The following is a 24,471-nucleotide window of genomic DNA, read 5'->3' on the forward strand; positions in this document are numbered from 1 at the left end:
CAGCAACAGCTGAGGAGATTTTTTATTGCATGTGGTTGTAAAACGTGCAGGAAATGTTTCCATTTTATTGGTCTATACAACAAAGGGCAGTGAGGTCTAGTCCATTAATTCAACAATACTAACTTCCACTGGTGAAGTTTTCCCTTTTTTAACAAAAGCTCAAAGAAAATGTGCAAAGGTCAGAGCTACACAAAGCATGATGAAAAAATATGTCTCTGTTGTTATCCTGTAACAGATTAAACCTTAAATATAAATCAAAACTGTGCAAATGAAAGACTGAAAATTTATTTCGAATGGTTAAAATGCAGAAAAATACAACACAGTAGATTTTCCATTAGAGTTTGTCAAATTTGGGTCACGTTGGCCAAAATGGCACTTTAGTGAGGTTTAGACTTTTCTCAGCTGATATTTTTAAATTTTAAATTCCTGAATTTTGTATACTTGTTACTTTTCACCACAGACTGTACTTTAGCTCAACATTTCTGTGACTGTCTTATTTTTCTGTGGTTGACGGAGCTACGGCCGTCATCTACTTTATGTTATCTCTTTGTCTCTATAGACAAATACATAGTTAAGCTTCTATGCTATCTTGTTTCTCTTTGGAGTCACTGACAAAATAACTACCAAAAAACTTTATTTGCTCTCTGAGCCATTGCTGCCTTGAGTTACTGTCACATTACTGTTTATTCTTTTTACAAAAATTGTCCACGTTTGTATTTCTCAAATTTACGATGCCAAAATTCAAAATATGCAGTCAAATGAGTGAGCTTAAAAATATTCAAGAACTCTTTAGTTCAATTATTTACCTTCTGATTACATCAAATATTTAATGATTGACCTCCATATTTCATTTATTGTTCACTTACTTCATTGCAGTCAAAGCTGAAGGACTTTGGCTTGTTTTGTGTTAAACTTTATCACAGTGCGCCATGGCAACAGAAAAAAGAAAGCCATTTTATGTGCAGAAGGGGCATCTCCATCCAAAACACACACACACTTAAAGTGCTTTTTAAGAAAACATTATGTTTGACTGTACATTTATTTTCACTCTTCCTCATTACTCAACTTGAACAAATGCCATGTTTCCTATTAACTCATCTCTGTGATACACATTTTAATTCAATACTGAATGAAAATGAAAACATTCTGGATATTTTTTTAATATTGTGTTGTATCATGAATAGCTGTTACAAACGTGACTTTTTATTAAAAAATGTTATCCACACATGTCAGTGTTAACATGTTTGTGCTTTTCAGATCTCTGACCAACACACCCAAATTGTCATACAACTGTTTATAATAGGGGTGCAACCAACTGATCTATTGGCACCAATTTCCTTAATTTTTTGAGATCGGACAATCTTATCTACCTCAACAAAGGTCTAAAAACCAACTACTGTCCCCTTTTGCTCTGCTGTGAGAGAAATATGACAGACAGACCCACCGACCAGATCATGTCTGCACATTTCCAGTTAACAATGGTCACCCCACTATTGCCAACTCGACATTTCAGACAAAAAGCATTGGTATCGGCCAAAATCGGAATCGGCCGGTCAAGCTTTTTAAATATCGGTAATCGCAATCTACCAGAAAACTGCAATCGGTGCATTAATAGGTCCTAAATAAGTCTTATAAGTTAACCAGAATCTGTAGTTGATGAGGTAAAAGCAGTGTTTCCTACAGTACTTTGACAAAGAACAAGAAAGCGACAGTAGCCACACCTGCTGATCCTCTAAAGGAGGCGAGGCGTTGGGCCAATTCACCGAATATAAGAAGGGAAAGATATCTGAACATAGCATCACTACCTCCGGACATCAAATTACATCTTGGAACGCCACAGAAGCCTTCACAGACAGAGGTAAAAATTTTCTTTTAATCCATAGAGGAAAATGTTTTTGATTCAGTGTATTTTTAACCAGTTGATGTTTGTTTGATGCTTTGCTTCAGAGATGCTTCTCTCTGTCCTCCTTGTGCTGGGCCTCTGCCTGGTGCCCAGTCAATCCAAACCTATGGGTAAATTTCTCCTGAGATATATATTTTCATACATGTTTGCTTTTTAAAGGCATTATGTTTAAATTGCTCTTCCTGTTTTCCAGAGGAAAGACTTGGCAGTCCTTTTCTTCATAAATGCTTCGAAGAAGCGAAGAAAATAGTAGACGACGCATACAAATACTCAAGAGAAGAGTGAGTTCATAATGCTTTCATATCTTGAGTGAAGGATAGTTTCTGAATGTCTGAACTGCGGAGCACTGGATTTCTTGTTAAAACTGAGAAATATTTCCATTCTCTCTCCTGCAGGAGCCTCAGACGGGTCCGCAAGGATGAGGTGCAGCCTCGTGATGCTCTTCACCTCCTGAAGCAGCCTCGCGGTGACACTCGTTCAGCTGTGCGCTCTGCTGACTACATGGCACAGACTCTCCGTTTGGTCCAAGAGAAAGTACATCGTGTGCACAAGCGCTCCCTCAATGCAACAGGTCAGGCTCAGTCAAAGCTGATTTTTTTTTCCATATCTGGTACTTTTAACAATCTGATTACATCTTAAAACCTGTAAGGACACACAGCTCTCTGGACTCCACCTTTCAGATTTACTCACGGAACAAGATTTGAGAGAACTTGCCCGGATTACTGGATGTGAAGCTCGAATCAGGAATCCACCATGTCGCAACACACCAAATATCAACAAGTATCGCACAGTCACCAGCGTCTGCAACAACTTGTAAGTTTTAGATCACAATTAAGATTTTATTGAATTTAAAACAGTTTTGTAGGATCAATTGATCATCTATCTTAAGAACTTGCTCTTAGAAACGAATATAGGGTTTATTGGTGCAAACCATAATTTTTAGAAGTTCCATTTTTATACCAAAAAGTTGAAACTTACCTCTAAAGAAGTACTTGTGAGATCCACTCAGACATCTTAGGCCATGAACCACAAAAGATGTGTTCACTTCTGTGGGATTTCAAAAGTTTGATTTCTAAACATCAGCCTTCCACATTTCTTTTACAGAAACAACCCTCGCCTGGGTGCCTCCAACACCCCATTCACCCGCTGGTTGCCCTCTGAGTACGATGATGGCATCTCCCAACCAAAAGGATGGAACAGAACCCGCAGATTCAACAACTTCTTGCTCCCATTGGTACCAACTTAGTTTCCAAAATCCAGACTTATTTAACCAAATATTTGTCTCAAGTTTTAAATTACCGTATTTTCCCGACTATATAGCGCACCTACAAAGTTAAAAAAAATAAAAATAAAAAAATCCTGGAAGCGTACATATATTTAAGCCGCTGGTATCTCCGCCAGCGGCTTATTAAGGACGCAGCCCTGCGTCTCCTACCATGGATTGGCTCACACTGAGTTTACGTACAGCGGCTCTATTTCCACACTGTACTGCCAGATCGATAACCTTCTACTTAAAAGCTGCATCATATGAACTTCTTCGTGTTGTTTCCATGGTGAGGGCTATGAGTTTGAAAACATTTCTCCGACGTGCCTGCTGCTAGCATGTGCTTGTTCCAAATTAAAATTAGCACTTTCTTCTTTGATTTCCAATTTTGACTTCCAATGATTCACTTCCTGCTAAAGAGCCCTCTGGTGGTTGAAGAAAAATACACAGAAAAGCCGCATCGGGCTATAAGCTGCGTGGTTTAAAGTGTGGGGAAAAAGTAGTCCGAAAAATAGAGTATATCATTTTCTCTCTACTTTTAGGTGCGGCAGGTGTCCAATAGCATCTTGAGCACAACAGATGCAGGCGTTGTCAATGACACAGAGTACGCTCACATGGTGACCTTTTTTGGCCAGTGGAATGACCATGACCTCTCCTTCACACCATTTTCACCAAGTATCCGCTCCTTTAGCAATGGGCTGAACTGCGACGAAAGTTGCGAGCACAGTGAGCCATGCATCCCTATCCCGGTTGGTGTCAAAGCTCAAACCAAATTGTTTAATTTTGTTTCACCTTTCTGTTGTTTTACTTAAATCTCTTGCTTTTCTAACAATCAGATCCCTCCTGGAGACCCCCGCCTTCCCTCCCGTCCAGATAGCTGCATCCCAGCCTTTAGATCTGCTCCTACCTGTGGAACGGGTTACTCTGCATTTAATTTTGGTGGAGAACCCAACAAGAGGGAGCAGATCAATTCACTGACGGCCTTTCTGGATCTGGGGCAAGTCTATGGCTCAGATGAGAAGCTTGCCCTGAACCTTCGTGATCTCACCAGTGATTCCGGCCTGCTGCGCGTCAACACCGAATTCAGGGACAACGGGCGCGAGCTGCTGCCCTTCCACTCCCTGCAGGTGCAAATGTGTGCCACCCGCAGAAGAGTCACCAACAATACCAACGCCAGGGAGGTGCCCTGTTTTATTGCAGGTTTGTGAGTTTCTAAGCGAAATTGAGTTGAATGATTGAATAAAAATCATAATACTTGCTTTGAAAGCAAACCCAGCTACTGGATATTTCAAGATCCAGTTATCGCCAATGTTCAATATTAATAAACGACTGATCGACAAATTGTCATTTTCAGCTCATGTCATGGGAGTGGGAGAGTTAGTAGCACTGTTGCCTTGTAGGAAGAAGGTCCCGGGTTCGATTCCCAGCCCGGGATCTTTCTGCATGTCCTCACTATGCATGAGTAGGTTCTCTCTGGACACTCTGGCTTCCTCCCACAGTCCAAAAACATGACTAATCAGGTTAATTGGTCTCTCTCTAAACTCTCCGTAGGTGTGGATGTGTGTGTGTGCATGATTATTTGTCCTATTTCACTCTGTGATGCCCTTTGATGGACTGGTAACCTGTCCATCAAAGGGCGGACCTGTGTCTCATCCGTTGTCGAAATAGGCACTCATCACCACTTGCGACACCACTAGGGATAAGTGTGTTGGATAATGGTTGGATGGAGCTCATGTCATATTCTTAAGGTGGCTCCAAAAGTAAAAATGTCAGCAGGAATTGAGCTGTTGGTGTATTTCTCTGCAGGTGATGGCCGCGTGGATGAGAACATCGCCCTGACCTCTATCCACACCCTGTTTGTGCGTGAACACAACCGTTTGGCTCGTCAGCTGAAGAGGCTGAATCCACAATGGGACAGTGAGACTCTCTACGAAGAGGCCCGCAAAATCATGGGTGCTTACACCCAGGTAAACAACCTCAAAGAGTCAGCAAGGAGTCTCATTTTCTTCAAAGCCTGTGCTGTTCACTCAAATGCTGGTTTTTGTGTATTAGACTTTTGTCTTCAGGGATTATCTTCCTCACATTGTGGGTCCTGATGCAATGCGCAGACAGCTTGGACGTTACCCTGGCTACAACCCTAATGTTGACCCTAGCATCGCCAATGTGTTTGCGACAGCTGCTTACCGTTTCGCTCACCTGGCCATCCAGCCACTTGTGTTCCGACTGGCTCCAAACTACAGAGAGCACCCTCAGTTCCCCAGTGTCCCCCTGTTCAAGGCTTTCTTCACCCCCTGGAGAGTCATTTTTGAAGGTATGCCCCACAGAAATAACTGCAGCCATCTTGTCATTGTGCTTTAGGTTGAAGCCCTCATTTCTTTTGCTCTCACTCTCCAGGTGGAATCGACCCTTTGCTGCGTGGTCTGATAGGTAGCCCTGCTAAATTGAACACCCAGGATCACATGATGGTGAATGCTGTGAGAGATAGGTTGTTCCAGTTTGTAATGCACCTGGCTCTGGACCTGGGTGCTCTGAACATGCAGAGGAGTCGGGATCATGGCCTGCCTGGTACATGATTTATTTATTACATCCAAAAACTAGGAATCTGAACCTGATCTCTGACTCAATCTTCAGAGATCTAAGTCTTTGAGCAACTTTGTGAGACTCTCCACTTCATTTTTAGTCATATGTACTGATTTTGGAATAACACAGATCATGCCACTAATATCTCAAATTAACATATACCGTATTTTACGCACTATAAGGCGCACCTAAAAACCTTCAATTTCCTCAAAAGCCGACAGTGCTCCTTATAATCCGGTGTACTTTATATATGGACCAATATTGAGCCACAACAGGTCTAGCAATTACAGTAAGCAGCCGCCGACTTCATTTTCGCCTGTAGAAGAAGAAGCGCATGGTGCATGCTGGGATAGTTGTCAGAATGCTGGTTTGTAATCTATTAATAAAGTTTGACTGACATCTAGAATCAGGTCGTCTGCAGGTCCTTTAGCACCACGTTCTCCACGAACATGCTGAGCACGAACAGAGAAGGGTCACCATCGTCCGGCCACGCCCCAGCCCAGTCGCGGAAGGCTCTCCTCGCCGACCGGAGTCGGACTGTTTTGTTGATATTCACTTTAGTGCAGCTCCATCTAGTGGATGCATAATGTAACTCCAGCCTCTCCTGCAACATCTATTCTATGCACCTTATAATCCAGTGCGCCTTATAGTGCGGAAAATATGGTAGTTTTATTTGGGCAATCATTACTTGTTGTCTCCATCCCTCAACTTTCTCATCCTCATGATTTCTATCACTTCAGGCTACAATGCCTGGCGCAGGTTCTGTGGTCTGTCCCAGCCTCGTAACCAGGCAGAGCTAGCTCAAGTTTTGAGGAATCCCACCCTGGCTCGTAACCTCCTGCAGCTCTATGGGACCCCCGACAACATTGATGTGTGGCTTGGAGGAGTCGCAGAGCCATTTGTGCCTGGCGGCCGCGTGGGTCCTCTGTTCGCCTGCCTCATTGCAACTCAGTTCCAGAGGATTCGTCAGGGTGACAGGTCAGTAAAGCAGAATGGGACTAATGAAGAGTACAAAAATAAATCAAATGGAGTGATTTTCTAACATTCTGGAATATTTCAGACTGTGGCACGAGAAGCCCGGTGTTTTCACGCCACAGCAGAGGCAGGCTCTGTCTGCTGTTACACTCTCCAGAATCATCTGTGACAACACCGGCATCACGTCTGTGCCCAGAGACGCTTTCAGCGTCGTCTCAAATAGGAACCCTCTGGTGCAGTGCTCCACTCTGCCTCGCCTGAATCTTTTAGCATGGAGGGAGACAACCTCCATGCTCTGTGACTCCGGTGAGAGCTTTTTCATCCTAAGGACCAGTCAGCTTACCTAGTGTAGCGTTCTCTTTTGTAATTGTGTATAAAATGTTTGATGTGTTTGATATTACAGGATCCTCTGCTGGTTGTTTAGAGTCCAGTGACGGAGAGGTCATTTTAACCTTTATTACTGAAATCATGGCACTCTTTTGTCAAAAGAAATCTAGAATATTTAAAATCTGAAGACTTATTTTGATCCTTGTGATGAACAGAACCCAACCCAGACCGATGAACTGAACAATCTGGACCCTCTGGATCTCCAGGACGCCTTAGACCCTGTGGACCCTGTAAATGTTCATGGTCCTCTGGACCTCCAGGAACCTCTGGACCTCCAGGAACCTCTGGACCTCCAGGAACCTCTGGATCTGCAAGATCCAGATGTTTCACTGAAATTTGAGACCAATGAGGTAGTTGATTCTGAGTAGTAATTTCATAAAGTCTGCAGTTCATTTGTATATTTTTTGTCATTGCTCAGATTTGGTTGCTTTATGAATTTTGATTATTATGTGCAAGCAATACTCTACTCATTTCATCTTCTCAGCATTTGACAAAATGTATGTTTCTCTTCAGATCCTTGAAGACCAATCAGCCCCAGATGTCCTCTAAGATCACCGATATTCAAACATCAGTTTCTCTTTTGGTTTGACGGCCTATAAAGAAACAAAACAAGCCAACACAGAACTCGGACACACCTGTTTATATTCTTCAGTCATTCACTCTGCACTTCTTCCATTGGAACAGAAAGCTGGGAATACGATCGAAATTGTCAGGCTGGCCATCAACATCTTCTTATCAGGACATTTGTTCTTCACTATGGGACATAAACACACCCTGTGGAGTCCTCATTATTTTAGACCAACATTTAGCTTTATGCTTTCAAATCTAGAGCTAGCAACTACTTAGCAACCTAGGACTACTGGAATCAACATTTAGTTTAACAGTTACTAGTAGCAGAACCAACCAACATTTAGCTTTGCATACTTACTAATAGCAGCCCTGAACAAGAATGTGGAGTACTTATTACTTTAGACCAACATTTAGCTTTTTACTTTTAATATTAGAGCAAGATCTAGAGAAACTCCTGTTAGTTTACCCAGAACTAGAATCAAACATGGAGACCCAACATTTAGCTAACTAATAGAATCAAACATTGAGAAACAAACTTAAGATCCAGATCTATTACTTTATAGATTGTGATCTACTTCTTGTTATTAAACATGGGGAACCAATATTTAGTTTTGTACTCTAACTTTTGTCTTTGGTTTTCTTGTTTTCTTTGCATTTCCTTCTAATTCATGTAAAGCATTTTGAACTGCCTTGTTGCTGAAAATGTGCTATATAAATAAAATTAGCTTACCCTCTCCAGGATGAACTTCCCATTAAAAAACACCAGTGACCTGTGGGCTTTTAAATTTGTTCCCGTCAGTCATTCACAGCAGCACATGACCAGATAAAGACACACCATACCACTGTATCCTCATTTTACACTTTATTGTAATTAAATTGTGAGTTTTATGCTAAAACTCAGAAGGATATCCGTTCCATGGGTTTAAATTGAAGGAATGTGTTTAACTCTGTTACAACTTACAGTCTGTTAAACCAAAAATTAGCATTTGGCCAAGTTTGACTATTAAATTGTGAACATGTTGTGCACTAATAACTTGTACCTTGAAATGTTAAGTTCTGCTTTGTTTGCTAATATTTTGGTTTGCTGCAACTTTGTTGTCTTGTATTGAATGTTGCATTCAATAAAGCAATTGAGCAATCACTGATTTTATTAATTTTTTATTACTGATTTGTTGCCAATTTAAAGCTACTGTTTTTAAAGTAAGGAAAGTAAGCTGCAAAACATAAAAAATGAGACTCAGAGATGTTAAATGTGGAATACACTTAATGACACGTCTTGCAAAGTTGTGGTCAAAACATACAAATAAGTGTATCGTTTATTGCAGTAGCATAATCTCACACTGCAAATTTGAAAGAAAAAGAAAGAAAGAAAATTTCACTCTTAAAGCTGGATATAAAAAGGAAGGAAAATGTGTCTAGCAAAATCACATCTGAGAAGATAAATGTGTGGATGTGCCATAACCGTCTTCAGCTTTTCAGAAACAAAACTGAAGTTACAACCTGGAGTCGACATACAGCTTCAGCTGCTTCAGCTGGAAACTAGCGATCAGGCCCGAAATTTAGGTGTAGTGATGGACTCTGGCACATACCTTTAGAGTCAATTATTCCTTATAGATGGGTTCATAGTTGATGCATTTAACAGACAAAGCCGGGAGCATGGACTAGTCACATTTATTGGGGCCATGCGCCACACACGCTGCCACAGTTGAAGTTTACCTCAGTGCCTTTCACTCAAACTGGACACAGGCTGACCTGTGTAACGTTGTGGAATGCTCTTGTGAAAGGTAAGGATGTCATCCACACAGGTATCCTTCTCCAAGACTCGGCACTCTTCCTCCAGGTGAGAAAAGGCCATTAGCTTTGCAGCTTCTCTCACTGCAAATCGTGCAGTGCATTCAGCTGGACATTAGAACTGAGGTGATGTGCTCTAACTTCCTGGTTTTAGTGAGATTTAGTCAGCTCTCTGAATTAGTTGCAGTTGTTTGATTGACCCACTTTTTAGGAAAACGTGTGAAGACACTGTTGAAGTAATAATCAGTTACTCACTTAATCTCATGACAGTCAAGATCGAGGAACTTCAGCTTGTTTGACAACAGCATGAAAAACCCATTGTATGTGCAGAAAAGGCATGCCTACCATAAAATACACACAGTTAAGGTGCTTTTCAAAGAAACATAATGATTAACTTTACATTTACTGCTCCACTTCCTTGTCTTGCACAAATGCAGGATTGCTTTTTTATTTCTTTACCTCTGTGACTCACATTGTCAGTCATTACAGCATTGTTTTCAAATTAAAATATTCTGGATTTTTTTTTCTTCTATTAAATGCTAAATAAAAAAAAATGATTCTTTGAATGTCCATATTATTTAGATTTCTTGTCTTCATTTGGTAAAGGCTAAACGGTTTCTGCTTTTTATTTTATTTTTCTTATCTGTAGTTTACGTGTTGTTCTACTAAAGGCTGAAACTCCTGAACCATCAGTAAAGTATTCTGAAGAAAAGCTTTTTTCAAAAGCAAGTGTCCCTCTTTTCCTTTGTCATTTATTTCATTTATATCATAATAAAAGTTTACAAAACTAGATTAAACATTTTGATATGAATCTAACGCAAGATGTTGGTTCATTCCATTTTAATTCTCATTTGTGGTTCAAGCAGAAAACAGTATAATGCTAATATGTTTATTTTGGGTTATATCATTAATGGCTATATTAGGAAGGTGAAAATTAATAACTGTCAAAAATGTTTAAGTTGAGGAAATTTCTATGTTGGAGTGATAGTTTAGCTTTAACTACTTTAGAAAAAGTACAAATGCTAAAGTTAAACTTGCTTGTTGTTATTTAGTTTACCAAAGTATAACTCAAGGAAAATTATTTGAAACCAAACAAATCTATATCACGTCATTTCATTTCAGTGTTTGGCTGGATTTTTTTTGTTACTCCTTTACCTTCATCAAATTATCTTTGAAAAATTACATTGCAAAGTGAGTTTTGATCAAAGTTATTTAAACGTTTTATCCTCATGTCAGTGTTGCTATGTTTGTGCTGCTTTCTGGCCAACCCATCCAGCAGAACTTATTGTATTGTTGTTTTTAGGTTTCTAAAGTAGACCATTAGTCATATCAGTTGACCAGAAGCTGATTAGCTGAAAGCAGTGTTTCCTGCAGGACTTTGATAAGGAAGAAGGAACTGCATTTCCTGAAAATAGCCGCACCTGCTCATCCCGTAAAGGAGGCGAGGCGTTGGGTCAGTCGACTGAATATAAGGAGGGCCAGAGAGTTGAACACAGCATCCGAACCTCCAGATCTCAAAGAGCATCTTAGAACGCCACAGAAGCCTTCACAGACAAAGGTAGAAAAAATTATTTTAATCCACAGAGGAAAAGGTTTTCAATTTATTGTATTTTTAACCAGTTAATGTTTGTTTGATGTTTTGTTTTAGAGATGCTTCTCTCTGTACTTCTTATCCTGGGCCTCTGCCTGGTGCCCAGTCAATCCAAGCCTACAGGTAAATATCTCCTGACATAATATTTTTTTGCATATTTGCTTTGTAAATGCATGATGTTTAAGCTGTTCTTATTTTTCAGGTGAAAGACTCGGCAGTCCTTTTCTTCAGAAATGCTTTGAAGAAGCAAAGAAAATAGTAGACGATGCATATACGTACTCCAGAGAAGAGTGAGTTCATCATCTTGAGTGATGAGCAGTTTTCTGAACTGCGGAGCTCTGGATTTCTTGTTAAAACTGAGAGATATTTCCATTCTCTCTCCTGCAGGAGCCTCAGACGGGTCCGCAGGGATGTGGTGAAGCCTCATGATGCTCTTCGCCTCCTGAAGCAGCCTCGCGGTGACACTCGTTCAGCTGTGCGCTCTGCTGACTACATGGCACAGACTCTCCGTTTGGTCCAAGAGAAAGTACATCGTGTGCACAAGCGCTCCCTCAATGCAACAGGTCAGGCTCAGTCAAAGCTGATTTTTTTCCTCTTCTGGTTGAAAGTCTTGTGCTTCTAAATAATAATCTAATGATACTTAAAAGCCAATAAGGACACATGGATCATTGAACTATACATTTCAGATTTACTCACGGAACAAGATTTGAGAGAACTTGCCCGGATTACTGGATGTGAAGCTCGAATCAGGAATCCACCATGTCACAACACACCAAATATCAACAAGTATCGCACAATCACCAGCGTCTGCAACAACTTGTAAGTTTTTATGATAAAGAATTATTTTTTTTTTTAGTCTAGTTTTATAGAAATGATTGATCAGCTATCTTGTCAACTTGGTCTTAGGAATAAATTTGGGGTTTATTGGTGCAAAGCATCGTTTTTAGAAGTTCCTTTTTTAATTTACCCTCTAGAGAAGTACTTGTGAAATGCATTCTAACTTCTTAGGCCATTCACCACAAACGGTGTGTTCACTTCTGTTGAATTTCTGAACCTCGAACCTTCCACATTTCTTTTACAGAAAAAACCCTCGCCTGGGTGCCTCCAACACCCCATTCACCCGCTGGTTGCCCTCTGAGTACGATGATGACATTTCCCAACCAAAAGGATGGGACTTAAATCGCAGATTCAACAATTTCTTGCTCCCATTGGTAACAACTTAGTTTCCAAAATCCAGACTTATTAAGCCAAATATTTGTCTCAAGTGTAACATTAGATGTTTTTCTCTCCACTTTTAGGTGCGGCAGGTGTCCAACAACATCTTGAGCACAACAGATGCAGGCGTTGTCAATGACACAGAGTACGCTCACATGGTGACCTTTTTTGGCCAGTGGAATGACCATGACCTCTCCTTCACACCATTTTCACCAAGTATCCGCTCCTTTAGCAATGGGCTGAACTGCGATGAAAGTTGCGAGCACAGTGAGCCATGCATCCCTATCCCGGTTGGTGTCAAAGCTCAAACCAAATTGTTTAATTTTGTTTCACCTTTCTGTTGTTTTACTTAAATCTCTTGCTTTTCTAACGATCAGATCCCTCCTGGAGACCCCCGGATTCCCTCCCGTCCAGATAGCTGCATCCCAGCCTTTAGATCTGCTCCTGCCTGTGGAACGGGTTACTCTGCATTTAATTTTGGTGGAGAACCCAACAAGAGGGAGCAGATCAATTCACTGACGGCCTTTCTGGATCTGGGGCAAGTCTATGCCTCAGATGAGAAGCTTGCCCTGAACCTTCGTGATCTCACCAGTGATTCCGGCCTGCTGCGCGTCAACACCGAATTCAGGGACAACGGGCGCGAGCTGCTGCCCTTCCACTCCCTGCAGGTGCAAATGTGCGCCACCCGCAGAAGAATCACCAACGATGCCAATGCCAAGGAGGTGCCCTGTTTTATTGCAGGTTTGTGAGTTTCTAAGGAGAAATTGAGATAAACAGTTGAATACATAATCTTTCACTGACAAAAAAAATAATAACAAAAGGACAAGTCTCAAAACAGTGTAATTTTTTAAAGGATCAAGCAATCACTATGTTGCTTGATCCTTATAAAATAATATTGCTCAAATACTTAGTCTATGTAGTCAGTCTTCAATAAGAACAGAACAAACTGAAACAAAATTCAGCAACAACACAAGTTGTGAAACATAGGGTTTGCTAATGAGCAAACCCTGCAAGTCTATATTTCAGTATTACAGTAATTTGTCATTTTTAGGTTCCTCTAAAAGTAAAAATGTCAGCAGGAATTGAGCTGTTGGTGTATTTCTCTGCAGGTGATGGCCGCGTGGATGAGAACATCGCCCTGACCTCTATCCACACCCTGTTTGTGCGTGAACACAACCGTTTGGCTCGTCAGCTGAAGAGGCTGAATCCACACTGGGACAGTGAGACTCTCTACCAAGAGGCGCGCAAAATCATGGGTGCTTACACCCAGGTAAACAACCTCAAAGAGTCAGCTAGGAGTCTCATTTTCTTCAAAGCCTGTGCCGTTCACTCAAATGTTGGTTTTGTGTATCAGATTTTTGTCTTCAGGGATTATCTTCCTCACATTTTGGGTCCTGATGCAATGCGTAGACATATTGGACATTACCCTGGCTACAACCCTAATGTTGACCCTAGCATCGCCAATGTGTTTGCGACAGCTGCTTACCGTTTCGCTCACCTGGCCATCCAGCCAGCTTTGTTCAGACTGGATCCAAACTACAGAGAGCACCCTCAGTTCCCCAGTGTCCCCCTGTTCAAGGCTTTCTTCACCCCCTGGAGAGTCATTTTTGAAGGTATGCCCCACAGAAATAACTGCAGCCATCTTGTCATTGTGTTTTAGGACGAAGCCCTCATTTCTTTTGCTCTCACTCTCCAGGTGGAGTCGACCCTGTGCTGCGTGGTCTGCTAGGTCGCCCTGCTAAACTGGGCACTCAGGACAACATGCTGGTGGATGCTCTGAGAGAGAGGTTGTTTGAATTCATCCAGCACCTGGCTCTGGACCTGGGTGCTCTGAACATGCAGAGGGGTCGTGATCATGGCCTGCCTGGTACGTGATTTACTTATTCCACCCTGCAGTTGGGAATCTGAACATGATCTCTGACCCAAACCTCAAAGACCCAAGTCAGTAGTCTCAAACTCCCATCCTCAAGTTGCAGGAGTCCTGCACCTTGTATATCTGTCTGCTTCAGTACACCTGGCTCCGATATTAGCTTATTAGCACAGCTCTTTGGAGCTCTGTGGATGTTTAATTCAAGTGTGGAGGAGAAGAGAAACATCAAAAAGACACAGGACTCTGACTCTCGAGGAATGCAGTTTGAGACAACTGATCTAAGTCTTGATGAGAAAATGTGTCTCCTAGTGATCACCAGCAACCTCAGATACAATGTCAAGTAATAAATTGCAGACTAGCCTAAAAGACAACATCATATGCTACGCTGATGACCTATTGTTGTATTTACAGGTGTTGAAAAATGAATCACAGGAAGTTATTAAACATTAAAGTCTAAATAAAATTGGATGCAACAAATGGAATGAAAATGTTGCCCTAATTGGACAAACATTTCTTGTTTTCTCACTTTCTCATCCTCATGATTTCTATCACTTCAGGCTACAATGCCTGGCGCAGGTTCTGTGGTCTGTCCCAGCCTCGTAACCAGGCAGAGCTGGCTCAGGTTTTGAGGAATCCCACCCTGGCTCAGAAGCTGCTGGAGCTCTACGGGACCCCCGAAAACATCGACGTGTGGCTTGGAGGAGTCGCAGAGCCATTTGTGCCTGGCGGCCGCGTGGGTCCTCTGTTCGCCTGCCTCATTGGAACTCAGTTCCAGAAAATCCGTGGGGGTGACAGGTCAGTAAAGCAGAGTAGGACTGTTTGATTTCTTTTCTCAAAAGCAAATGGAATAATTTACCAAAGTTCTGTAATTTTTCAGGCTGTGGTACCAGAACCCCGGTGTTTTCAAGCCACAGCAGAGGCAGGCTCTGTTCGCTGTTACACTCTCCAGAGTCATCTGTGACAACACCGGCATCACATCTGTGCCCAGTGACGCTTTCAGCGTCGTCTCAAATAGGAACCGTCTGGTGCAGTGCTCCACTCTGCCTCGCCTGAATCTTTCAGCATGGAGGGAAAGACCCTGTGGCTTCGGTGAGAACTTTTTACACAGCTTTACACGATGTGATGTGCTTTTTGGACATCACGTGTATAAAAAACTTATTATGTTTGATGATTCAGGATTTCCTGAGGATTGTTTGAGGTCCAGTGACGGAGAGGTCAGTCTCACCTTTATTACTGAAATAATGTCGCATATTGTCAAAGGAATAATGTGTTCTTTTGAAATCCAAACACTTAGTGTGGTGTTTATTTCTTGTTGACAAACAGAACCCAACCCAGACAGATGAACTGAACAATCTGGACCCGCAGGACCCACTGGATCTCCAGGATCCCTTAGATCTTGTGGACCCTTCCAACCTTCAGGATCCTCTGGACCCTGTGGATCCACAAGATCCACTGGAACTTGAGACCAATGAGGTAGTTGATTCTGAATAATAAATTCATAAAGACAGCAGTTCATTTATATATATTTTTTTTATCATAACTCAGATTTGGTTGCTTTATGAATTTTGATTATTATGTGCAAGCAATACTCTACTCATTTCATCTTCTCAGCATTTTGATAAAATGTATGTTTCTCCTCAGATCCAGTAAGACCATTCAGCCCCAGATGCCCTCTAGGATCACCAATATTCAAATATCAGTTCTGGGATGACGGCCTATACCCAGAGAGACTCATTTGTTTCCATCATAAAGAAACAAAACAAGCCAACACAGAACTCAGACACACCTGTTTATATTCCTCAGTCATTGTCTCTGCACTTCTTCCATCGGAGCAGAAAGCTGGGATTACAAAGAAAATTGTCAAGCTGGCCGTCAACGTCTTCGTCTCAGGACATTTGTTCTTCTCTATGGGACAGAAACACTTTCTTTCCAGGATGAACCTCCCATTAGAAAACACCAGTGACTTGTGGGCTTTTAAATTTGTTTACGTCAGTCATTCGCAGTAGCAGATGACTAGATAAAGACACACCATACCACTGTATCCTCATTTTACTCTTTACTGTAATAATAAGGCATTTTTGTTAGTTTTAGGCTTCATACCAATGGGTTTTAATTGAACAAATGTGTTTGACTCTGTTACAACTGCGTCTATTTTACAAAAAGAAAATCAACATTAGGATAATTTTGATGGGATCAACCAGTATTAATTTATGAACATGTTTTGCATTAAATCTTTTACCTTCAAATATTGTGTTATGATTTATCTGATCATATTTTTGTTTTAGTGCAACTTTGTTGTTTTACATTTAATGTTGAATATTGCATTCAATAAAGCAATTGAGCGATCACTGTTTTCTATGAGTTTTTTTAATGATAATTTATTTTTAAAGTAAAAACTTATATTTTTAAAAGTCAAAGGAGCTGAAAAATGTTAAAAGTTGACTGCCTTGCACATTAATGGACATTTTTTTGAAAATATGTAGAGAAAACATCAAAATATATTCCATCTTTTATTGCAACAGCTTAATTTCACACTAAATTACATAAAAAAGTTACTCAGTTTGGGGCTAATAAAGGTTGCCACGCTCATTGGATTTTTAACCCATGACTAAGGATTGTAAGATGGAGAGGTCAGTGTAACCTTTATTGCTGAAATCATTTAATTTTTTTGTCAAAAGAATGCTGGGATAGTTTAAGACCCAAAGATGTTTGATATTTATTTCCTTTTCATAAACAGAAACCAGCTGAGACAGATGAACTGAACAATCAGGTCTCACAGGATCTCCATGACCCCTTGGACCTTGTCGACCTCCAGGGCCCTGTGGAAGAACCTTTAAGCAATGAGGTGGTTGATTCTGTAGTAGTTTGTATATTTTTTCCCAGCTCAGATTTAGTTACTTTATGAGGCGATAGGAATTTTGATTATTATGTGCAAACAATACTTTGCTCATTTCATTTTTTCAACTTTCTGACACATTTTTTTATTTCCCCTGTGATCCAGTGCAGGCACACAGCCCCAAAGGTCCTCCAGCATCTGTTCACATCGGTTCGCCACAGCAGCAGATGATCAGATAAAGACACACCATACAACTGTATCCTCACTTATTGTAATAATAAGACATTTTTGTTAGTTTTAGCTAAATAAGCATGGGTTTTTATTGAATGAATCTGTTTAACTCTGTTATAGCTTATAGTCCATTAAAACAAAAATCAGCACTGAGTCAGTTTTGACTGGATTAACCAGTATTAAGTTATGACTATGCTATACAAATCATGGTAGCTTAAAAATGTTATATTTTATGTTTTGTCTGCTAATATTTTTTGTTTTACTGCAATTCTGTAGTCTTATATTGAATTGCATTCTCCCTCAGAAATACAGCTCTTTTGTCAATGTGAAATTATTGTATTAAAAAATATTAAGTGAAAAATTTAAAATATATGTTTGACACACAGTACCAATACAAGGTAAAGTATAACAATTTAAATCGTGACTATTTGAACCAAAGTTTTAAAAAAATGTTAAGAAGAAATAATGTGATTACTTTATACTTCAGCTGAAGTACTCTTTTTACTTATATGTTATAATTTATAGGATGATCTTCTCTTTTTCTTCAGTCGTTCTGATTGGTCCGGTGCTTTAATTTGCAGCAAGAAATTATTTTCAAGTGGGAGTCAAGTTATCAGAGTGTGACCAACAGAGGGAGCCAATGTTCCTCTGCCACATTTTAAAATATCACTAAACTCCTCACTTATGTTCAAAAACTTCAGTTACACAATGAATCCTTCAACCTACATTACATAATAGAAAAGAAAAGATTAATAAATGGAAAAATAGGCTTGCATTGCTTCAAAATGCTCGCTTTTATCTATAAGCTGAAGAAAAAAATTACCTAATGTGATGCTTTCTTTTGTCTTCAGCTGACCAATTTCTTTAGAAGCCAGATTTGGCAACTGGGTGAATTTTAAATTTCCAGACTGCCTGGACTGCATGTGTTTGCAAAGAGAAGAAGACAGTCGTGTGTTCAGTATAAACAGAGGTGGACATGGGCTTAAACATGCAAAAGTTACACAAGAGAGAGGCGAAGGCAAAGTCTTTCTCACTGGGAGTAATGGGTGTTATTGAACAAGAAGCTAATCTGATTTTGGCATGAAAATCTGTTTTAAAAATTGCGATACGTGTGTTCATAGTCTAGGTTTTGATGGGATTGTAAGGTATTTGATTCCTAAAGAGTTTATGGATTCTAAAAGCCTAAAAAGACAAATCTGAATTTTATCCAGATAGTCTCTAAAGTCAATTTGTGTCTAATTAATATGTAGAACAAAAGCCAATTATTATTATTATTTTTTTTTTTTTTTTGCCCAATAGGCAAATGACTCCAGAATACCAACCACAATTAATTATGGATAATCTGAATTGAAACATAGACTCAGTTTTTATGTTTAGCAGAATGAATTATACTAGCCGTTTACTGTTATTATTGTTATGAATATGTTATTAACTGGGCCTGTGCCTGCTTCTTTGTGGATGTGGGATCAACAGGAGGAAGAATAACCCCACAATGTAAAGTTCGCTGGGCTGCGTCATGATTAAGTGCTCCGCCTACAGCTTTTTGGTTGAAGAAAGCATGCAGTTTGCCACGTAGTCCACCAGACAGTGTATGTGTGTCTATGTGTTATTCAACCCCCAGCTTGTCTGCAGTAATGGATACCTATTATTCATAGCACACAAGAAAGTATTTAGATTGTCTGTTTTTGTCATAGAGCTCCAGCTGAACTTTATGCGAATGGAGAGAGGAGAAATTAGCTACTGGGAGGAAGTGCTGGAGTGTAAATCTGGTCAGAGTTAGAGAGGAAGCAGAATGTTGAGACCGAAGCTTGAAACACATGTAAAGCAGATCAGAGGAAGCTGAAGGGGCCACGGATGTTTCAGGGCAGTGTGTGGTCCTGTTTCACTTCAAAGGGGGCTTAACCTATATATGCTGAAATTGATAAAACATGGCAAAAAACGCAGAAGGTATAGATTTTCAAAGAGCTACTGAAGTTTGAGCAAGGTCTTCTGGGCTCAGCTGAAGCGAGAAGCAAAACCTTAATTTTTGTCTTACAATTCCAATCTTAATTGGGTTCTGGACTTTGACTAGGTTTTGGTCATGGTGAACAGGATCTGAATCAAACGGCTGATTTTCCACCTCAGAGTGCAATGAATTTCCAGAGAGCCCCTTCTGTTGATTTAATTATTTGGTTCAGGATTGTAGAAGCAAAGCCACATTTAAGACTGGCAGGACTTCAACCCTCTAGGACTGGAATTAGACACCCATAATCTAAATGTGGATTTAAATGTACATTTAGATAATTCTCTATCCTGCTGGAAAGCGAATGTGAACCTCTATTCTCTAGTCTGTTTAAGCCTCAAAGAGATTTTCTTAGATGATTTAGTTCAATCTACTACCATCCACATAGCATGATGCTGCCACCACCGTGTTTTAGGTGGAGATGGGGTGTTCAAGGTGACGGCTTTGTTGGCTTTGCATGCAGGTTGCAAAGAGCTAGTTTGACATTAACTAACCTAAGCATCTTCTTCCACATGTTCACTGTGTATCTGAAGTAGATGTTAACATCTGGCTTAGATAAATGGATGATTGCCAGGCTTCTGCAGCAGCAAATGGCTGAGGAGGTAATGCGCCGGTTTGACTCTGCTGTTGGAGCAGGGAGACGAAAGAAGACCAGAATCGAAACCACTTCCTTGAATTGCAGATGTGACTGTTTATGGTTTTCCTTCAGCAATAGCTATGTGCTTGCTACTCTTCCATCAAGGGTAGATTTGTGAAGCACATGACTAACAGTTTCCATGCAGATTTCCTTACCTGATCTCTGGATCTGTGTGGCTCCCCATTGGCCTCCTGGCTGTTTTCTTCGCCCCGCCTGCTGTGCTCCTTGCTCTTCGACATGCTGCTGTTCACTAATTATCACTAACAAACCTCTGAAGTCTTTAAATAACAGCTTTGAACCTGACAATTCAATATACACTGCTATTTAGTAATTCTGAAGGACACTGAGATTAAAGAGGGCTAAATGCTAATGTACACCGCAGACTACAAAAGTTGTAAAACAAAAAGTTCAAGAAGCAGGAATGGTTTTCCAGGGTAACATAGGTGTATGCTGACTCAGTAATGACTTCAACAGCTTACACTTTGGTTTTACAATAAATTTAGCTCAAATACACGGTGAAGATTTCTCTTCCTTTCTCACGTGTCTTCAGCACAGTCACAGCTTTTCCTTCTTTTCCTTCATCTCCGATTTATTCAAATTCCTTATGGCTCGTTCCCGTGCCCAAAGAGTCAGAAACGGGAATGAATTCCAGCGACGTGGTCTGAAGAATTGTGCTAATCCCTTACAGATGTGTCTGAATCTTGTGAGCGAATAGTGAAGGGCACAAAGTGAGAGTTAAAGAAGGGGCTCTGACATGGAAAAAGTTCAATGAATTACTCGCAAAACAAGTGAATGACCCAGAACAGCTGGTTCTGACCGTCTGGAGTCTTGGGGAAGAGGACGGATTTGATCATGAAGCACATGTTTTTCAGTCTCTGGAGGAACTTTTGGTATGCAGAGTCGAGCCATGTCAGTCATCCTCAAAGCTGAAGTATAACTGCATGCCAGCCAAAACAAAGAAGCATCCTGGGGAGTTATACGCTGGAAAAATATAAAACTGTGAGCAGAAGAACTGTGTGACAAAACAGGAAACATTTGCAAAAGAGCAGATGGTTTTTTTGTGCTGGTGGGGTTTCTGAGACTGGACAGATCATTTTTTATGAGGCTACAAATTCTTCTTTACTTGTTTGTTTCTTTCTTGATACTTAAAGTTATTGCTTTCCTTAAATAAGTGTGAAACTTTAAACCATTAGGTTTCGTCCTTATCTTTCAGCATCTAGAATTTGCATTCTGAACTTCACCGCAGTGTTCAGGGAGGATTTGTTCTTGGAGCTCTATGCCTCTGATTTGTCCTCATTGTTTACACAAGCAAGAGAAGGAACCTCATGTGACAGCGGTACGGTGTGTCCTCCAAGAACAATACAACTGCCTTAACTGTAATTTACAGTATGATTTAAATGCTTGTCCCATGCAGAAAATCTGTCCAGGGCACAGATTACAAGGTAGTTTGTTTTAGTTTGCTTAGTTTTTGCCTTTCATCTGCCACATAGGGACTACGTTCTTCTAGTCAAACACGCTGGAGTTCAGATAAAATACTCTGCAAAACTAAAATTAAAGAAAAAGAGGAGAATGATATGAAAGTATGAAGTAAAAAAATAATAATAATAAACGCAGAGACTGCCCCTCCCTCAGTCAGGCGCCCTTGAGCAAAGCCTTTAACACCTCGCAGCTCCTCTGTTACCTCAGAGTGTTAATAATGATTCAGCTGCTGCTGGGTGACTTCCAGGTGTAAAAGTTAGCAAAGAATGTCTGAAATAAACTAAAAATGCTTAACTGCTGCTATTATGATTTCGTCATATTTCTATAATTGAAGAACATTAAGGCCTAAATGGTAGAATCAAGGAGCTACTCTCAGCACATAGATACAATTACAGGGGAAAAAAGTGATTAAACTTGTGCAGTCCTGAGCAAAAGCTTGTGCAAATGTCTGAAACTGACCTAATTTTAGTAACACTTACAGAAACGATCTGGGATACAGGCGTATTTGTACACTGCAAAAACACAACCAAGTATTTTTGTCTAGGTTCTAAGCACACTTTAAATAAGACAAAATTAACTTAAGAGTAACTTACAGCAGTACATAGGAGCTTGTTTTAAGTCAATCATTTTTGAATATTGATAAAAAGAACTAGTTGGCAGAGCAAAACACTGCTTATACAACTCCTTAAGTTTTTATCCCTGAATAATTTCTATGCATAACTTTATTTTATTTCTTTTTTTCTGAAAACCATCAAGTTAGGATCTGATTATGCATTCACATTATTCAGATCCTAACTTGAAAGAGGTAGGAAGGAGTTGCAGAAAACCTGAACTGTTCATCAAGACAACTTCTAAGAATGAAAGTAAAAATAGTCCTTTATCTTTGCAGTATGCAAAGATAAAGCCCTGAAGATAAAGCCATGCTGCCATGGTGGTGGCAGCATGGAAACGCCCTGATGAGGTAAAACATCCTGTCTACTTGATATAAACACTGTACATTATTCACTGCCCAACTTTCACACAGTGAAGACTTTAGTGGTTAAATGTTTCCTTTTCTGTTCCCTTCTGGAAAAAAATCACATCAAGATTTAAAACCAATTATAAAACTATAAGCTATCTTTTGTTTAAAATGTAAAGTATACTAAATTTACCCTCTAGTAGTGGTATTTTGGACAAACATAATTTTGTTTTTTTCCCCTTTAAAGTAGCATTTTGTTGTGTGAAGCTGTGAAATCCACGTGACAAGTTGCTGTGGTTTAGCAGCAACCATAGTGTGGTCCGCGCTGCAGATGCTAGGAAAAAAATGCCCTGGTTTCCTGCACACAGTAAAATGAAAACCTTGGATGAAGTTTCCCAACCTATGCATTACGCATCTGGAGTTATACCAGGAAGGCTGGGATCAGACCTGCCAACAGCAAATGAGTCTAATTCATCAGGGGATGAATGTGGGTCAGTAGTCTGCCAACAAGCAGAGGCTGAGATATCTGCAGACTCCCCTTTTTCCCTTCCCTTTCACCTAGAAATGACTAATTATGACTTTGTAGAAGATTGTTAGTGTGGATTCCACGTCGTCAGGAAAGCACTGATGAAGAAGAGGCTCTAGAGGACAGTGGGTTTGTGGGAGATGGGTTTCTGGAAATATTGGAAAGCTCAGGTTATGTTTCTGAGGAGGAGTGTTGCTGCACCATATAAAAGGCAGACGTATCAAGAATCATTCTTGAAAATAAATGACGTTCAGCGCCTAGCAAGAAGTTTCCTACCCTCTTAGCTTTTCAGATTTTGTCTTGCTACAACCTCAATTGGGAATAATTTAAACTTTCGCCCGAGTTTCTAGTATTTTGCAGCCTCTAGCAGGTTTTTGTCTGAAATTGCCCTGTGTTTATCTCCACCTACCTTCCTACCAATTCTGACTAGCTGACTCATTATCAGTCACAGTTTATACAAGAAATCCCAACTGTTAAGATTTAAAGTGCTGTGAAAATAATATCCAACTGCTATAACAAAAAAACATTTTAAAATTAGAAAATAAAACAAATGTTGACTGTGCTGCTAGGAAGGAAACTACAACAATCACCAATAAAGTGGTTATGTGATATTCTGTAATTTAATTAAAGCATATAGGTCTGGACATATGGCTGAGAAACTTATCAGAATAAGCATTTCATGTCAGTCAATATTGCTAATTATTGATTAGAGGGTTTTTTTCTTAAATATCTGAAATACTCCCTAACAGGTGATGTGACCTTTCCTGTTTTATCCTCAGTTGCCTTTTGATGTAGAAAACTAAATCCATTTTAGCATTACGTTCTCCTTTCGATTGTTTACCAGAAGTGAAAATAGGCATACACGTTTGTTTCCTGTGCAAGATGGGATTTCCACCCCCCTCCATATATAATTGTTTTGTTGTTGTTGTTGTTGTTGTTGTTGTTTGTTTTTTACCTATGCTGCTGTGACTCTTCCTCGTCGTTGAATGGGCTCATTCAGCGACACTCGGGTGTGTTTCTTTTTCTGGTAAATCAGTTTTCTTTTTTTTAGCCAGTCTGCTCACCAGTCAAATACACAGGTGGCTAAATAGACCTCTGAGGCCACACCGAAAAAAGAGCTGCTCGATTGCATTTTAGAGGTTTATCAACAAAAAACTTTGACATTTTAGAAGTGTCTTTTGTTGCGGTGCAGCCAGTGTGTCACTGTGCTCAGGTACAGTGGAGAGATCCCTGGCTTTTTTCCCTGCAGGTCCGCAGAGGGATTTGAAAAGCTCCTGAAAGAAAAGCTCCGGTCGTTTGGACTGAAAAATAAACTAATTGCCCAGACGTATGATGGAGCTGCGGTGATTAGCGGCACATCCTCCAGTTTGCGGGCTGAGGGGAGCCTTTCCCCATCGCTGCTGCAAAGCATATCACTTAATATAGGCTGCTTTTTATTATCTATCATTTGTGAAAAGTTTATATGGTTGTATATGTAATTTATGTTTCATAATATTTCCATAATTTCTTCCATGTTTTCTAAGTCAAAATAGCTTTTAGATTTATGTGAATTTATCGATATTGAAACCTGCCACACATTTAGTAGTTAATATTTGTGTTAAATTCTGAGTCGGTTTTACTTGAGAGTATATCTGTCTTTTTCACTGTCTCGTTTTC

At 40.1% G+C, this 24,471-nt stretch overlaps 2 protein-coding genes across 2 annotated transcripts; both read left to right on the forward strand.

The window, feature by feature from the left end:
* Nucleotides 1-1,709: 1,709 nt before the first annotated feature.
* Nucleotides 1,710-8,820, forward strand: LOC106925485 (eosinophil peroxidase-like). The gene is made up of 16 exons (XM_014999863.2): nt 1,710-1,858; nt 1,948-2,013; nt 2,097-2,184; nt 2,299-2,474; nt 2,584-2,716; nt 3,008-3,137; nt 3,710-3,916; nt 4,004-4,367; nt 4,974-5,134; nt 5,220-5,478; nt 5,562-5,732; nt 6,488-6,725; nt 6,808-7,028; nt 7,126-7,163; nt 7,265-7,459; nt 7,623-8,820. The coding sequence occupies exons 2-16, from the start codon at nt 1,950-1,952 to the stop codon at nt 7,656-7,658; spliced, it is 2,481 nt and encodes an 826-aa protein (XP_014855349.2). The 5' UTR covers nt 1,710-1,858; nt 1,948-1,949; the 3' UTR covers nt 7,659-8,820.
* A 2,116-nt stretch (nt 8,821-10,936) lies between these two features.
* Nucleotides 10,937-16,494, forward strand: mpx (myeloid-specific peroxidase). The gene is made up of 16 exons (XM_088010977.1): nt 10,937-11,028; nt 11,119-11,184; nt 11,264-11,351; nt 11,449-11,624; nt 11,748-11,880; nt 12,143-12,272; nt 12,360-12,566; nt 12,654-13,017; nt 13,386-13,546; nt 13,631-13,889; nt 13,973-14,143; nt 14,704-14,941; nt 15,024-15,235; nt 15,323-15,360; nt 15,470-15,619; nt 15,788-16,494. Exons 2-16 carry the CDS (start codon nt 11,121-11,123, stop codon nt 15,794-15,796), a joined length of 2,400 nt encoding a protein of 799 aa, XP_087867103.1. The 5' UTR covers nt 10,937-11,028; nt 11,119-11,120; the 3' UTR covers nt 15,797-16,494.
* Nucleotides 16,495-24,471: the final 7,977 nt, after the last annotated feature.

This window comes from Poecilia mexicana, unplaced genomic scaffold (genome assembly GCF_051168715.1).
Source record: "Poecilia mexicana isolate PSO_F unplaced genomic scaffold, ASM5116871v1 scaffold_12, whole genome shotgun sequence".
NCBI lineage: Eukaryota > Metazoa > Chordata > Actinopteri > Cyprinodontiformes > Poeciliidae > Poecilia > Poecilia mexicana.

Excerpts from the sequence above, each read along its gene's own strand:
- LOC106925485 (XM_014999863.2), top strand. The coding sequence starts at position 1,950 with ATGCTTCTCTCTGTCCTCCTTGTGCTGGGCCTCTGCCTGGTGCCCAGT. Across the intron at positions 3,917-4,003 it reads AGCCATGCATCCCTATCCCG|ATCCCTCCTGGAGACCCCCG; the intron begins GTTGGTGTCAAA and ends TCTAACAATCAG. Across the intron at positions 5,135-5,219 it reads TCATGGGTGCTTACACCCAG|ACTTTTGTCTTCAGGGATTA; the intron begins GTAAACAACCTC and ends TTTGTGTATTAG.
- mpx (XM_088010977.1), top strand. The coding sequence starts at position 11,121 with ATGCTTCTCTCTGTACTTCTTATCCTGGGCCTCTGCCTGGTGCCCAGT. Across the intron at positions 13,890-13,972 it reads CTGGAGAGTCATTTTTGAAG|GTGGAGTCGACCCTGTGCTG; the intron begins GTATGCCCCACA and ends CTCACTCTCCAG. Across the intron at positions 15,236-15,322 it reads GGAAAGACCCTGTGGCTTCG|GATTTCCTGAGGATTGTTTG; the intron begins GTGAGAACTTTT and ends TTGATGATTCAG.